At 40.8% G+C, this 16,123-nt stretch overlaps 1 protein-coding gene across 1 annotated transcript; it reads left to right on the top strand.

Annotated features, from left to right (window-relative positions):
* Positions 1-1,110: 1,110 nt before the first annotated feature.
* On the top strand, positions 1,111-15,407 carry pik3c2g (phosphatidylinositol-4-phosphate 3-kinase catalytic subunit type 2 gamma). The gene is made up of 32 exons (XM_080505560.1): positions 1,111-1,484; positions 1,590-1,669; positions 3,312-3,469; positions 3,800-3,914; positions 4,070-4,181; positions 4,504-4,574; positions 4,690-4,774; positions 5,564-5,686; positions 5,826-5,856; positions 6,528-6,711; positions 6,806-6,928; positions 7,229-7,357; positions 7,545-7,659; positions 7,755-7,888; positions 8,038-8,226; positions 8,673-8,766; positions 9,015-9,109; positions 9,788-9,968; positions 10,059-10,166; positions 10,260-10,352; positions 10,455-10,584; positions 11,357-11,493; positions 11,600-11,769; positions 11,881-12,037; positions 12,134-12,243; positions 12,347-12,518; positions 13,031-13,149; positions 13,240-13,336; positions 13,422-13,485; positions 13,585-13,664; positions 13,764-13,889; positions 14,290-15,407. Exons 1-32 carry the CDS (start codon positions 1,137-1,139, stop codon positions 14,440-14,442), a joined length of 4,083 nt encoding a protein of 1,360 aa, XP_080361686.1. The 5' UTR covers positions 1,111-1,136; the 3' UTR covers positions 14,443-15,407.
* The last annotated feature ends 716 nt before the right edge of the window (positions 15,408-16,123 follow it).

Raw genomic sequence — 16,123 nt, 5'->3', positions numbered from 1 at the left:
TATATCATCTTTGGAGTGTGTGGAAACATTTGTTTCCTGGTCCGCTTATTTCACATCGCCCGAGCCACGCAAACATTAAGACAACGCTCAAATGAGCTGAACCTGCTCAAGGACATTCCTGAGAGAGGAGTGCATTGAATGTCATGTTGTCATGGTTGACCTGCGCTGACGTGCGGACGGTATCATAGGAATTCAGAGATGTGTGACACATGCAGTCAGACATGAAAAGTAAAGCGAGGATGCAATGATCATTTATCTGTCAACTTAATTGAACTTGTAAAAGAAAAGATACAAACACTGCTATAATTAATTAAATTTGTGTTCATACTTGCAACTGAGGAATGCAATATCTAAGAGAATTGGAATGTGTTTCTCTCCACATTCACAACATGCACAAGTGTTATGTGAAGCATTCTCCAGCAGAGGGAAAGATTTTGTTGTTGTGGGCTGCAGGAGGAGGAGCAGCAGCAGGACAAGGAGGGACAGTGGGAGGGTTGAGGGAACATGAAAAGTCCTGTACAGGTTTAACTTGCTGAGCATGGTTTGCTCTAAGATTTCTCCTCGGCACAGGATGGGACACTGCTTTACTGAGCTTTCAAGGTAAGCTGCCAAATCAGAAGTGACACCTCATTTGAAATTGAAGGCCTATTTTGTAAAGATAACTTTGTGTTTTAGAACTCCATGTCAGATACTTTGTCACTGAAAAGCTGGTTTGATTTAGTCTTTTGACTTTTGTCCATGAACGGCCAGAGTGTGTTCCAACTGAGGTCTGTGTTTTAATCATAGTGATATGATAGTTTGAATTATCTGCCATGTTTCTTTTCTCTTAGTGAAACCTTTTGTAGCACACTCTGGCAGATTTCCTGTTAGGGTTTGAAAGCTGGTTAATGATCAGCCCAACGTAAACCTTCAGCTTTAGTTTCAGTGTTGTCATATAACTGCTTATTTGTCCAGACAACCACATTGGCAAATGATAATGATTAATAGTTGTGACTTTATTTGTTCTGCAACACCACAGAACAAATAATTCTTCCACCCTGCTCTGACGAGACAGTGCAGAGAGTGAGGATCACAACGAAAGAGGTCTACTTGTACAAATGGAGTGGACAAACGAGCCAGATGCCTCTGACCTCCCGATGCCTCTCATACCCAGTCCGGCACCAACGAACCTCTATGAGAGCCTCAGTCACTTCCCTGCTTACGATGAAAACCATTTGTATCAGTCCACCTTGGCTGGGCTCATCGACCCACCCGAACTCCCCCCCAACCTGCCAGCAGTGGCGGGAGGCTCCGACACTGCCGACGGTCAGCGCCAAGGCCCCCCGCCCGTTCCACCCCGACGGAGGCTTCGCAGTGTCAGCGGGCTCCCCATACAAGGCCAGCCACCACCGGTGCCTCCTCGCAACAGGATGAGGCAGATTTCCTGTGACCTTCCTGAACCTGTACGTAGACTGATTCGCTCAAACACACAAGTCATAAATCATGTGAGTATCTTTAGAAAACTTCATTTCACCTCCATTAAATCAAAGGGGTGAAATGAAGAATTGGTTCAAGGTTGTTGTTTTTTTTTTTTTCTCCTCTCACATCAGGATCCTTGGTCCATCACACTAATAGATAGTCCAGAGGGCAGCACAATGAGTCTTGCTTCTTTTTGTGCCACAACTTCCAGGTAAAAAAAAGAAAATTATAATAATAATAATTTGTTGATGAATAAATCACAACAAATTATAAAACACAAATAATGAAATGCATTCAAGAAACACCAGCTTTTCCATATCAGATTTTATTTATTCTACTTAAGTCAGTATTTAATGAACGATTGGGTTATGAATCTTGTTTATAATTTTCTCAGCATTAAAAAAAAAAAAAGAACACAAGATAACGTATATTGATAAATTTCAAAGCTCATTGAAAAAAATCACAGCCAGATTTATCTCAATGAAAATGTCTCACAACTACAAAACTTTGCTTCATGTCGCATAAGGGTTAAATACACAAAATACACTTGTGATTTTTAGTAAAGTAAATGTATGTGTACTCAACTAATGCCAACTGATAAACTCATACATAAGGACAGAGAATAGAAAAAAACGATAACAAATAGGACACAGAGAGTGAGATAGACCGAGAGACCGGCTTATTTAATAAAACAATTGTTTTAATGTGAAACGACAAAATGCAAAGTAAATGAACAGAAGGAATATCTTTATTTGGTGACTCTTTACATTCACTCTTGGTATTCCTGAAAAAAAAACATGTTTTGCCTTTTTAATTGGAAAATAGTACATTTGAATTGACAGAGTAAGTTACATTTAGGAATTGTAAGTTGATACTTGAACATTTTGTTCAAAAAAAATATATCAGTCAAGACAGATGCTTGTTGTGTTCATGTCGTCTTTCATGTCATGTTATTGTCAGTTTTTCTGGACTGAGACAGCTAGTTATAGCACAATTGACAATAATTCAATGGATGTACATGAGGGAGGTAAACAGCACAAATAGCAAGTAAATACAAGACGGAGAGATTGATGCACATTTACCAACAATTAAATACACATAATTCACTAGCTGTAATAAATTACTAATCTCTTTCAATGTAGTGTCTTGGTCCAAATAGTGCCTGAAGCTTTACTGTTATGAAGCATAATTATTATTAGATTTGTTCATGAACTCATTTAAACACAAACGATTTAAATTTAAATAAGATAAACGCACGTGCTCTATCACTGTCATTACCAGCTGAGACTCAGAAGAGCCACAGGAGAGACACACAGACCGTTGGTGTTGACTATTACCATGACATCTTGGAATCCTTGCTCCAAATCCAGTTTATTCACTTCTTTTAAGGTCAAAAAGAAAAATTTTTATTGTTCAAAAGCATTCAATCATAACTCTGCACATCTGTAGATGTTTGTAAGAAACTAAACTGCCTGGAAACTGCTTGAAAATAATGGAAGTTTTGGTGATGCTGAACCTTTTGTGGTAAAAGCAAACGCACTGGAGGCAATGCAGTCCCTCATCCAAGATGGCGGGGTTGTGGACGGAACCTCGACAAGTGTAAACTGCTCATTTCATTTTTACCGCTAAGATCAGGAGGAATTTGTGTAGGGAGCAAAGGAAGCTAAAATAAGCAACACCATTCAATCTGTTACTCTGCAGTCACATTTTTAAAAACTATAAATCATGTACAGTTGTAAAAAAAACAGGTTGTTGTGTCATCAATGTAACAGACAGTATTTGTTCCTGTTGTTTTCACAGCTTTTGATACGTGATTCTTTCCCAACCACAGCATGTGTACCTTTGCCTTGCAGGTTGAAGTTACGCTACAAACACACAGACACTGTTCACAACTCCGGCGTGGTGTGGGGTCGAGTGCGGCACATCCACCCTGCCCTGCTGCAGGATGTGGAGGTGACGGTCAGTGTGGCCACTGATTGGCACCCTGACCCTCTTCCATTCCCCACCCCAGGTACGAAATCCACCCCTCCATTTACAGAGAGTATTAACATTTCCTGTAATCTCAAGATTTAAAAAAATAATAACATCAATGTTTCTGTCGGTAAACAAAACCTGTATAAACACATGTTTGTTGTAGCGATGATGCAAGCTGCTCTGGCCCTCAAGCAAAACTCCAGAGTGGAGTAGTTTATGGCTTTTGAGTACATCTTGAAATGTATCTGAGTTTCTGTTGAAATACTGAGCAGTACATCGGTGTTAGGTTTTTAGGACTTTAATGCATGTAGTGTGAAGTATCTCTCCGCCTGTGTATGAAGTGTGTGAACTCTGATCTTGTGCGCAGTGGACAGGACAGTGAAGAGTCTGATCGACAAAACCTTTCAGCTGCTGGACCAACCTCCCGACATGAATGAGAGTTATGTTTTCAAGCTCAGTGTCTCTGAGGAGTATCTCAGGAAGTACGTTTGCCACAATTGAAGAACGGTTTCAAAAAATGTTGTAGTTTATGTGATTCAACTTCATGACAGTCACTGATAAGTGTTGTTTTATCTATCTCTCTATCTATCTATCTATCTACCTATCTATCTATCTATCTATCTATCTATCTATCTAGTGAAGAAAAACTGGGTATGCATGAGAAGGTACAGTTCTACTCTAAGTTGAAACAAGTCATCCCCCTCCGATTGATAAAGACAAGCAGCCTCCCACATCGTCTTGCCCGAGACGTGAGTCAGTTCAAATTCCTTTTCAGTTCCCGTCTCCGAGCATTGATAGTTTACAGGAAGGATCAGTCCTTGCTCTCTAATTGCTGCTTCCATAAATACTTGTGCTGAACCTGTGGGGAACCTGTTATCAGAAGAGCTATTGTCGCTGTAAAACTGCCCTCACGTCTTGTCTGTTGCCTGTAATGCCACACCTTGTTGTCTGTTTACACACATGTAATGTCACGTGGAACGATTCTGTGTAGCTTTCACCATGATGATTTAATAGAAAAACCTTAATGATAAGCAAGCAACTGGTGTTTGATTCTTACAATTCTTCTCCAAGGCTGAGGACGACAGGAGTGTGTTTCAGCTTTACGAGCTCCTTCGTCCCATCCGCATCTCCACCACGTCCAAGTAAGGTCCCACTTGAGATTGTTTGCATAGTAGGAGTGAGTCAGCTTCTGTTTGTAGGAACTCCACCACCACCACCCTCTCATGTGTGCCTGTTTAACCTTTCCTCCATTCTCAGGTTCCTCCTGCAGGATTTGCTTAATTCCTACAACCAAGAAGTGACGGAGCTCTTGAGAAATCAGGTCAATAGAAATAGTGTGTGTGTTTTGTATCCGTCTGTCCACAATGCCTTAAGCTCCAATTTCAGAAAAGGTTGGGACATTTAAAGTGGGATGCAATGATTTGCAATCAACATGAAACCATTTTCTTTTTCACAATCGAACCCGGACAACATGTCGAATAGTCAAACTAAAATATTTTACCAATAAAATACATTAAAAAAAAACACCTTTAAATTTGATGATGGTGACAAGAAGCAGTGAAGGTCATTGATAATAACAAAAGCAATCTGCTCAGTGTTCTTGGTTAGAGTCAGCATTTCAGAAAATCATTCCTCAACACAAAAAATAATCATACAATTAGCAGACGACATGCAGGTGTGTCTCAAAAAGTGGATTTTATTCAAGTCAATTGTTTTGGCTGATTTTTATCAACATAATAACATTAACCTAAAATGTTTGAAGCCTTTAGCAAAATCTAATTTTAACCAAATTATACTGAATAAACATCTTCATATGTGTATAGTAAATGTATGAAAGGGACACTGTTTAAGGAAAAATAAATTTTCCCCTCATATTGTAGTTTTCTGAGGTGCACAAGTAATTTAATTTATTCAAATAGTTGGTGATGATTGGCTTTTATCAAATTCAAGATGAGTTATTGTCCATAAGTGTAAAAAGTCTTACATTCAACATCTAAAATGTATTTATTTTTTTCTGTTCTATATTGAATAAAACTTGACATTTGATACTGTTGCTGTTTTGATTGATTGAAATACTTTGATCATGTCCACTACAACTTCTCCCAACTTGACTTTTCTCTCATGTCTACAGTCTGGGATTAACGTTTACATGCTGGTGAGCTGCATTCGCAGAATCAGCAATCGTTTGGGTGGCTTCTCATGCCAAGAGCTGGAGGACGCCGTCGGCGTCATCAACAGGATCAATCCCGTTCTGGTGGGAGATCACACATCTCTGTGCAACAGTCGTCATTACGCCATTAGTGTGGTTTTTCTAAAATATTAATGTGACGAAACCCTGATGCATTCATTAAACGATGTAGAAAAATCTGATGGAGTTTCTTTCTGTCTTACAGGGTCCTGATGAAATGTTTGAGTGTCAAGCTGGTGAGTATGATTGAGTGTGTACATCAGTATGAAGTTGACTGTCGTGTTTTAGATTACATGAGAGACATTGTGGTTGGGGAAAGGGGTATGATGTGCCACAAACATCAGACTGGAAATATTAAGGTCGGATTATTATATATATAGAGAGAGACCAACAAATTTTTTTCACCACCACCTCGCTGAAAGTTAAAAATCCGAAGTTATGTGCTGTTGGACAATTTTTGGTGCATATTTTACATTCAGTTTGAAAGACTTCTCTTCTAGAATCTGCATAATGTGCAGAGTAAAGTGAGGGGCTTTAAAAGCAACGCTGCTTTAGACAGTGAGATATATTTTAAACTGAGAGAAGAAAGGAGCACAGGTTGGGGCCTTTTCCTGGTATGATTTATTTACTCTTTTTTTAATTTTTAAGAAGCCATAATTGAGGACTAAAGATATTAGTTGTTTGATAAAAGCAAACATCTTCAGAACTAAAATTTAAGTGAAATAGAAGTCCAGTATGCCTCGTGTCAAACCGCATAGGTGCCAATGGACCCTAACAGCTGCTTGCTTTCACCAAAAAAAAAAATTGGACTTTGCTTTAAACTGCAGTACAGATGTATTATTTTCTAAAATTCAACACACTTCCCACTCTGTCTTTTCTAAAATGTTCTTTATTTTGTGAACTCCAGCCCTGACAATGCTGCACGGCGCGCTGCTCAAAGTGCTGCAGATATACTTCGACAACTTCCAGGCAGACTTCAGGAGCCAGAATGTGATCGGCAGACCTCGTATCTGCGACGTGGACAACAACCAAGACATCCTCCAATTCAATGTTGCCGCTATCTTTAAACTTCAGCCCACATGGAAGTCAGAGTATGTTTATGATCTCACAGTTTTATATGTGTGGAGGCACTAATAGAAAATTCCACAGAAACAACCACAGTCTTTTCTCCCTCTTTCTTTTCAGTTATGACTACTTTTCTATAACCTGCCAGTTGACGTATAGAGGAACGCAGATCTGCAACATTGGCTTGGCTGAAAACATCAGCACCGCCTTGGCACTTGGAAACATGATCCAATGTAACCGCATGTAAGGCCACGACAATGCCCCCTATTGTGAATACAGTTTGATCACAATGAACTTATTTCCTTGTTGAGCCCAGGAATGACCGTTGTGTCACTGAAACGACAGTAAATGTGTCCTTATTGTGTCATTTATTGCTGTTGGCGTTTGCTTTTCTGTTCCTACCCTTAAATGAAGTAGCTGAAATGCAGTTCAGCAGAGAATATTTTGGATGAATAAAAACACAATAAATACATTTCGGGAAAACATGAGGGTACGAATGGCTGGAAGAAGGGTAAGAAGTTCCTCTGTGCTTTTCTTTCTCAGGATTGTTTTCCCTGTCCCCGTGAATAAGCTGCCATACGAATCCATGCTAACAATTCGCCTGAAGGGAGCCAAAAGAACCAAAAACCCTGAGCTCCTGTGCTGGTCTGTTCTCCCTCTGTACAACGACAGGTCGGTTTGTTCCCACATCTCACACCTCTTTACTGACATTTCACACATGTTTTAATGAAATGCTTTAAGTGCCTTTCCAAACAACTAAAATGTTTGATGTACAAGTATTTTTAGATGGGTTTACCCTAACCCTGAAACATGGACCTATGGTGAAAAACAACATTTAATCTGTAAACTGTTTGTTTAGGAGTCTTATAACCGGTAGTGTCCTGCTCAATATGTCCACCCTGGCTGAGCTACCGCTTCCTCCTTCTCCTGCCCTGACCGACACTCTCAGGCAGGCCCAGGGGGTCATACTGCAGGTCAGTAACACCAGACGGCTCTGCCCCCAGGTGACCAAACACACAGACGTCTCGTGGCCTGCTGCTCTCCTTTTAAACCTCCTTTCTGTGCACAGCTGGACTTTCAGGATCAGATTCAGTGGGAGTATCAGAGGCCCATCGCACTCCCGGGGTCAATGCTGTTCTCGCAGCCTTGTGGAGAACTGCAAAGGAAAATGGTGGAAGTGTCCAAGAGGCATTGTGTCTGCTTGTGAGTTGATTTGTGAAACATACATTATGATGGGAAGAAAGTAAATGCATCTTCTCACACACACACAAAAAAACAAACACTGGAAGGCCTTGTTTTACCAGCTGCTCATCTTATTTGACCTGTCCCTGACCGTACGTCTGTTTCACCAGTCTGACAGAAAATGAGAAGGCTCTTATTTGGAGCAAACGCTACAGTTGTGACAAAGGCAGCACTTGTCTCCACCTTGTGCTGGGGAGCGCCCCCCAGTGGCAACCTGAAGACTTGACAGAAATCTACACTATTGTGGACAGCTGGCTCATCTACCTACCTGAAGAAGCGCTTTTCCTGCTTGGCCACAGGTGTGTTTGACAATGAAACAGAAATTGGAATTGTTCCAAACCTCCTACTGCTGTTGGTTTTATTGTTTGCACCTCTGAAAAATGTTTCTCAATGTTTCACAGCAGTCACAAATAACTTTGATCAAAATGCTTCTTACTATAATGTGGAACTCGGGAACTAATGTATGAATTATTATGGTACGGCAGTTGTTTTCACAACTATCTATTGTAATAGAGAGTGTTTAAAATCATGAAATGCAATTATGCTTTTGCACTTTAAGTTTAACAGTTGCCTTCCCACAACCTGAGCGAGAGAGAATGATGTTGTTTTTCCAGATTTAACACGGTTATCCTGCTGCATGTTACATGTGGTGCTCGCTTCAGTAACCCAGACCTGCTTTGAGAGCACATACACACAAATCATATTTCTATTTGTCTTGTTTAGTGACTTCAACTATCTCTTCCAGTTTTCATGACAGGACTGTTCGGGAAGCTGCCGTTCATTACTTTGAGCAGATCCCAGATGCAGAGCTCGAGGTGTTTCTTCCACAGCTGGTCCAAGTAAGCAACTGAACTACTCAAAAAGTAAAGCAATTTCAGTTGTCATTGCATTGTAATAATGTTTCTTAGAAATAAATGTTACTTTTTCATGGTAGCTTATTACTCACCTAGAGTGTGTAAAATACAGTTTATATAATCCTGCTCTGTACAGATTTATGGGATTTTTTTTCAACTCATGAGCTGATGTTTCCCGGTTCGAGTCGTCAGATTTGAGATCATGTATCAAATGTTCTCATCCTGTCCTCCAGGCTCTGAAGAGTGAGTGGACCCTGGAGGGACCCCTGGTGATGCTGCTGTTGGAGAGATCGCTGAAGAACATTCGCATCGCCCAGCAGCTATACTGGTGAGTCACGCATTTCACTGCTATTTACTCCACGCACCCACTACACTGTGGTTTAATTTGCTTAAAATGTTAATCTCCCACATTAACTTCCACTTCGTGGTGATCAATGCCTCGCTTAATCACCATTCCCACTAAAGTAAACCTGGGCCGATCGAAACATTGCAACTACTAGGAGAAACTTTTATGTTTCTCAGGGTTTATGGTGGAATCAAAACCAGATAAGATGTCATCAATTGAGAAAATACTTTTGCTGTATTCTATACAGACGTGGAGCGTTCTCATTAATTTTAACACTGCCAAGAATAAGACACCTAAATTATTGAGATTTTATGTCTGTAGAAATTGTCGGTAATTATTCAATGATTGAGGGCTTGCGCCCCTTTTCACCAGGATAACTTCAACTTTAATTATCTGTCAGTTCTTCAAATGTGTGTCCATTTGGGATGGTGCTGAGAAGCCCACGCTACAAATGTGACACAAACCTTGGTCAATCTTATCTATCGTTGGACGGTTGAAGTGCAGAAGGTTTTTGCAGCCACAGTAATAATTAATATATAGGAAAAAAAACATTATTCAAGATATCATAACATGCATACATTATGAGAAGTATGCGGACGTGTATTGTTGCATATGAAATCGTTTGCAGCCTTTTCCTGAAACGTTTGAATGCACTGGCAGGTTGCTGGAGGATGCTTTCACCGACCCGTACTACCAGAGTTGGTTCAGTAAAGTTCAGACTGCCCTGCGTCACTGCTGTGGTCAAGCACTGAGGCAGGAGCTCGAGCATGAAACCCGGCTGGTGCAGGTGCTCATGCAGGTGGCGGACAATGTTCGCACAGCTGACAAGGCTCAGCGGAAGGTGTGTCGACGGGTCGTTCAGTCTCATTCATGCCATCACATTTCACTGATTCTGTTGCATTTGATCATGATGAAACGCGTTCATTTGCAGAATGTTTTGAAAATGGAAAAATGGAAGATCAACGATTTCTTCAAAGACGGGATCAGCTGCTGTTTGCCGCTAGATCCTGCAGTACATGTCAAGGCTGTGAACTTGGATGTAAGAAAAATGCACAGCAAGATAGGCTTGTATTAATATTAATGTGGTGCTGCATTTGAAATTTGTTTTGAATATTTCATGCATCCTTTCCAGGCCTGTACGTTCTACAATTCCAATGCTGCTCCTCTTGGAATTTCCTTTGTCTGCACTGACCCCCTGGCCACCAACATCAGTGTCATCTGCAAGGTGTGACCAATACAGGCGCTTTGATTCACTTTGTCTTTTCACTGATTAAGTCAAACTCGTATCATTTCTCAACATGGATTCTCAGTGAAATGTATTTTTCAGACCGGAGATAACCTGCGTCAGGACATGCTGGTGCTCCAAATAGTTCGTGTGATGGATCAAGTGTGGCTCCAGGAGGGCCTGGACCTGCAAATGATCACCTACAGGTGTCTTTCTACAGGCAGAGACCAAGGTCAGCATCTTGTTTTCAAATTCACGCCACTTCATAGCATCATCAAAAACGAATCCATTTCATGGAACACTTGCAGAAAATACCCACATGAGAAAGCAGAGCCAAGAGAACAGAACCAGACTCAGAGGTAGTGGCTTTCCACGACACTGGTTGGGGGGTTTTAGGATAGTAAAAGCGTAAAGGATAAGACAGAGGACAAGAGACAAGGTGATATCAGATAACAATTTAATCCACTCATTACTGGGGCCAAAGATCAAAAACTACCAGCTCCACAGTCAGAGAGAGCACAAGAGTAGACAGATGCATAACAACAGTGGTGACGTGGCGATTTATAGTTGTTGAGCAGACTGATGTCAGTTGGAATTGAGATTAGATTCTTGTCTTTCATAAATCGAGCAGCTATAACAGTCTTATAAGGTACTGATCGACTTCTGTGACCAAACTGGGAAAGAAATCTTCATTCCGGTTTGCTTTTGTTCAGTGTCGGTTTGTACACTAAGACCAAATGAACACTTGTGTGATCTGCAAACTTCACTCATTGGTCAAAGTTTGGTAGAAAAAGTTAGATTAAAATGATAAATGAGTAAAAACAATAAAAGCCACTCTGGGCTCTGCACGCCGCTGCCGTCGCTGCAGGCTGTCATCATTTCAGCGCCAACTTCGAGAACTTTTATTCATTTAAGTAATAATAATGAAAAAATCTATTACAGGTTCGGCGATAGTTCATGTTTTTGTTTCCTCCTCTTATGTTCATATTGTTTGTGCTTGTCAGGATTGGTTGAAATGGTACCTCAAGCAGTGACACTGGGCAAGATACAACAAGAGTGGGGCCTTGGTGGGACACTTCGAGAAGACACACTGGAGAAGTGGTTCCACATGAGGAACAAAACTAAAGAGGACTATGAGAAGGTCAACGCTAAAACAAACATAACATATCTGAAGCATGGACCTGTATGGCTAGCATGTTACTTTTCCTGGTGTTGCACTGTGTAATAATCGCTGTCTGTATGTGCAGGCTGTGATGAACTTCCTCCTCTCATGTGCAGGGTGGTGTGTGGCCACCTTCATCATGGGAATCTGTGATCGCCACAATGACAACATCATGCTCAAACACAGCGGACACATGTTTCACATCGACTTTGGCAAGATAATGGGCAACGCACAGAAAATTGGAGCCTTTAAAAGGCAGGCCATTTAAAAAAAAAAATAAGAATATATATATATAATATATATAAATGAAACAAATCACTCGTACTATTTTGAATGGTATAAATGAGATTTCTCTCACAATAACAGGGACCGAGCACCCTTCATCTTCACGTCTGAGATGCAGCACTTCATCACCGGCGGTGGAGAGAAGGCTCAGCGTCTGCATCGCTTTGTGGAGCTCTGCTGCGAAGCTTATAACATAATCAGAAAGCGATCTGCACTGATACTCAGTTTGTTGGAACTTGTAAGAAATTCCAAAATAATGATATCACAATTATCCTCTGGTCATAGCTGGAAGCGGTGGAATATTTCCTTGTTTGTTTATTGTACATATTTCAAGATGCTGCATGCAGGGATGCCAGAACTGAAGGACATTAATGACCTGCAGTACGTCCAGAGCAAATTGCGTCCTGATGACACAGACCTGGAAGCCACCTCCTTCTTCACAGCGTAAATACATCCGCAACATACATTTACAAATGTCTGGCATTTTAATTCTGTTTTTGTGTTTATCTGGTATTTTACATTTTTTTCTCCTTTTCCCCTGATGTAGGAAGATCAAGGAGAGCATTACATGTGTTTCAGTCAAGATTAACTTCCTGGCACACGCCATGGCTCAAGGGAAGAAGCAAGGGTCACGAGCCCATGGTGGGACCATCTCGGCTTCCAGCAGCAACATCCAGGAAGCTTTCATTGAGGGATACTCTCTCGGAGGCAAAGAGGCGGTGAGGCTGCATGTTGCTCTCTTTGCTGTGGTAAAGTGTGCACTTTTTGCAGCACATAATTTCGTGTTGGATCCAAACAATAAAGGGAGCTGATAAAGCACCTGGGACTGACAGCAGCTTCACACATTTTTGGTCTGTGAGGAAAAGCCCCGGGGTTGTTCTGTCACATATGGCCCCCTCAGCATCGGTGATGTGTTCAGAAAGTCTTTTCCCAAAATGGGGCGAAAAGTGTTTGTTGTGATTTCGCTGCTCTTTGATCAGAGCAGGATTCCTTATGTGAGGTTTAACTGTTTGGAGGACGCATCGAGCAACTTGTCTTTTAAATCAGAAGTGGAGCAGTTTGCCACTTCCTCAGCTTAGCTGTTTCCATAAAAGCAGCGATTTGAACTGCAACCGCATCAATAATTAATACTTACTCATACTCGGTCTGTTTGTGGTCCACGACACGGTTCAGAATGTCTTCATTTAATCACCCTGCAACCAAATGGAATTGTTGTCTTGCGGACATGCAGGTCTACAAACTGCGGATAAAAATTCATGACGGATTTTTGACCAGTGAGAGGACATACTCAGAGTTTGAGAAGATTCACAAACAACTGAAGAAGCATTTCATTGAAAGTACTCTCCCACCGTGAGTGAAGAAACAACACACTTCAGGTTTTTGATGGATTACTGCTTCTCTCACAATAATTTGACACATAATCTTCACTTCCTTTTACAGCTTTCCCTCCTGGTCTATTGTATCATTCACACCAGAGAGGAAGATGCAACAACTGAACAAATATCTGCAACAGCTATTTAAGGGACAGAGCAAAGGAGTGAGTTTCTCTTCTACTCTGTCTGAATGACTTCTGGAGGTGATCTGCCTGTAACTTTAAATTGGTCTGAATCTGCCGCTTGCAGAATGAGTTTGTGTGCAGTCTGTTTCTGGATGGTCCCAGCTCAGTCCAGAATAGTGTGGCAACAGGTAAGAGGAAACCTGAAGACAGTAAAATGACATGAGTTCATGACCATGTTAAAAAGACAGGTTGTGATTTACTGGCTCTCATGCGTTGATCCATTACAGGAGACTCCCCTCAGGTACAGCTTTGCATTTCTACCTCAGACTCAAAGATATCGATCTTGGTGAAACACCTGAAAAACATTGTGAGTTTTCTCCACTCTTACTGTATTATTCAGCATTGAAGTTAAATGAGCTCTCAGTCATGATCTCAGCAAGTTCACCATGTTTGCTTCTTCTAACAGAAGCTGGCAAACGGCTCAAACCCTGACGCCTATGTGGTCACGCGCCTGAGACCAGACCCTCGGCAGCGCTCCAAGAGGAAGACGAAAATCGTACGCAACAACGCCAATCCCACCTTCAATGAACTGGTACGACGTCCATCCTCTCTCCCAAAAAACATTATGAAAAATATTAAATTTTTATATATTGAAAGGATGTTATACAGGAAATCCAACAACCTTTAGGATAGACTAAAATATTTGCATCCATGTTCAGAACTTTAGGTTCATAAAACTATAACATATATAAAACAGATTTATATATATATATATATATATATATATATATATATATATATATATACACACACACACACACACACATACCTGAGAGGTCTGACGTAATTTTCAACAAAAAAATATATTGGTATTAAAAGCATTTTTTTCTCATCTTAGCAATGTTGCAGAGTCACAAAAGTTTTATTAACAAAGCATCCTAGATCTATGGTTTCAAATAAGGAATCATTCAAATATCTCCTGATGTTCACAGTTGGAGTACAATAATGTCCTACTGCTAAATGGAATGGTGCTGGAAGTGACAGTGAAGAGCAGGAAATCGTTTCTGGCTGGAACCAACATCAAACTGGAGGATGAGCTGCTTTCCAAGGAGATTTGGTTTCCCCTGCAGAACAGTGCAGCCTGACTTCAGCAGGTTGCACTGTAGGTCTACTGCCAGCAGGGGGTGCAACCCCACTGTGGGACCATGTGCATCCATTTCTTTTCTTTTTTTTCTTATTTATTTTAGAAGCGGGTTGAATTCACCTGTGAAGAAAACAAGCACTGTGCACTGGACTGTGGGTGTCATTTATACCACCTTCAGTGAGTGGAACCGAATATCAGCCTGCAGCTGCATCCACTGGAGGCAGGAGGGACATTTTATGACGTTACAAAGCCGCATAAAAGACACAGGAGACTTTTCTGTGGGAAGTGTAATGATTAATCAGTCATTTTTTACTATTGATTTTACAATGGTTACTTTGGTGACAGATGAAGGAACATTTGTATAACTTGTATATCATCAAACAGGCACTCTCATTTGTACTTTTGTGAAGTTGGTTTTTTTATTGTTTTGTTTTTGCACTGCCAGTTGTAACCAACCTACATGCTAAACTGAGGAAGATCAAGATGAAGTGATGCAACGAGTTACCAACGAGAGTTCATCTCTCTTGATTATGTCAGCTGAATGTGTTTGACTCGAATAATAGTGGGTTGAAACTCCACCCCTCTCCCCTGTGGAGTGAAATCTAATCTGAATCCCCATATCCCCTGGTGCGCGCACACACACACACACACACAGACACATATACACTGGCACTCTTCGGTTCGCTGCAGGTCTTCATGTTATCCTAATGCCATCCTCCTGACAGACCTGCTGACCTGTACTTTCCTCTGCCTCATTCTGAAGATTTTGTGACAATCTGGGATAGAAATAGACCTTCCTTGCACTAGATTTGGTTCAATAATGTATACTCTTGTGATTGCTATTTATATTACTCCCTGCTGGTTCCCTCACAGGAAGGAAGGATTGGAAGTAAATGTTGGCTGCTACCCAAATACAAAGGAAAAAGCAATGTATTGTGGGTCTTACTAATAAAACTATTCAATGTGGCCCTTTTTTGTTTATTTTTTATCATTGAAAATCTACTGTATAGCGTTATTGGAATTCACAAAGCATATAAAATTAGTATTGTAGAACTGTTAAAGGGATCTTACATGTAGTGTGACGGTACAGGTTTCACATAAAAATGCAAGCTTTGATCCATGTGTCCATCTTCAATGCCGCTAGGGTGTGGGAGCACTGCAGGTGATCCCAGCTGGCTATTTGCTAATCCATCACAGGACAAACACATTTAGGTTCACACCTCATGGGCAATTTAGACTCACCTATTAGTCTCAATTGCATGTTTTGGAATTTGGAGTAAAAACCCATGTATGTATGGGGAGAATATAACATGAAAATACCCCCAAGCCCAACCTGAGTCAAACCAGAGACCTTGTTTATATGTAGTTTGGCCTGCAAACTCATACCTTTACCATTAACTTGTTCTTGAGCTGTGGTCTCGTCTATGGAAGCTTATAATTTAGAATATGCCATCTTGTGGATCTCGACCATATCTTTTATGATTGATCACACCAAAGTAATTAGATAAATTACATATGACAAAAATCCAGTACATCACTCCAGGAATCACTTTGGAGATGTAAACAGAAATTTATTGTTCAAATGTCAAATATATCAGCCCTGCAAAAACCTTAACACAACACAGGCAAAGGAGGAAAAGCACAACTATTTCCTGACAATGAAACTGGTATTTATATACGAG

This window comes from Blennius ocellaris, assembly GCF_963422515.1.
Source record: "Blennius ocellaris genome assembly, chromosome: 11".
Taxonomy (NCBI): domain Eukaryota; kingdom Metazoa; phylum Chordata; class Actinopteri; order Blenniiformes; family Blenniidae; genus Blennius; species Blennius ocellaris.
The sequence above is the reverse complement of the archived record's forward strand: the minus strand, read 5'-3'. Positions and strand labels throughout refer to the sequence as shown.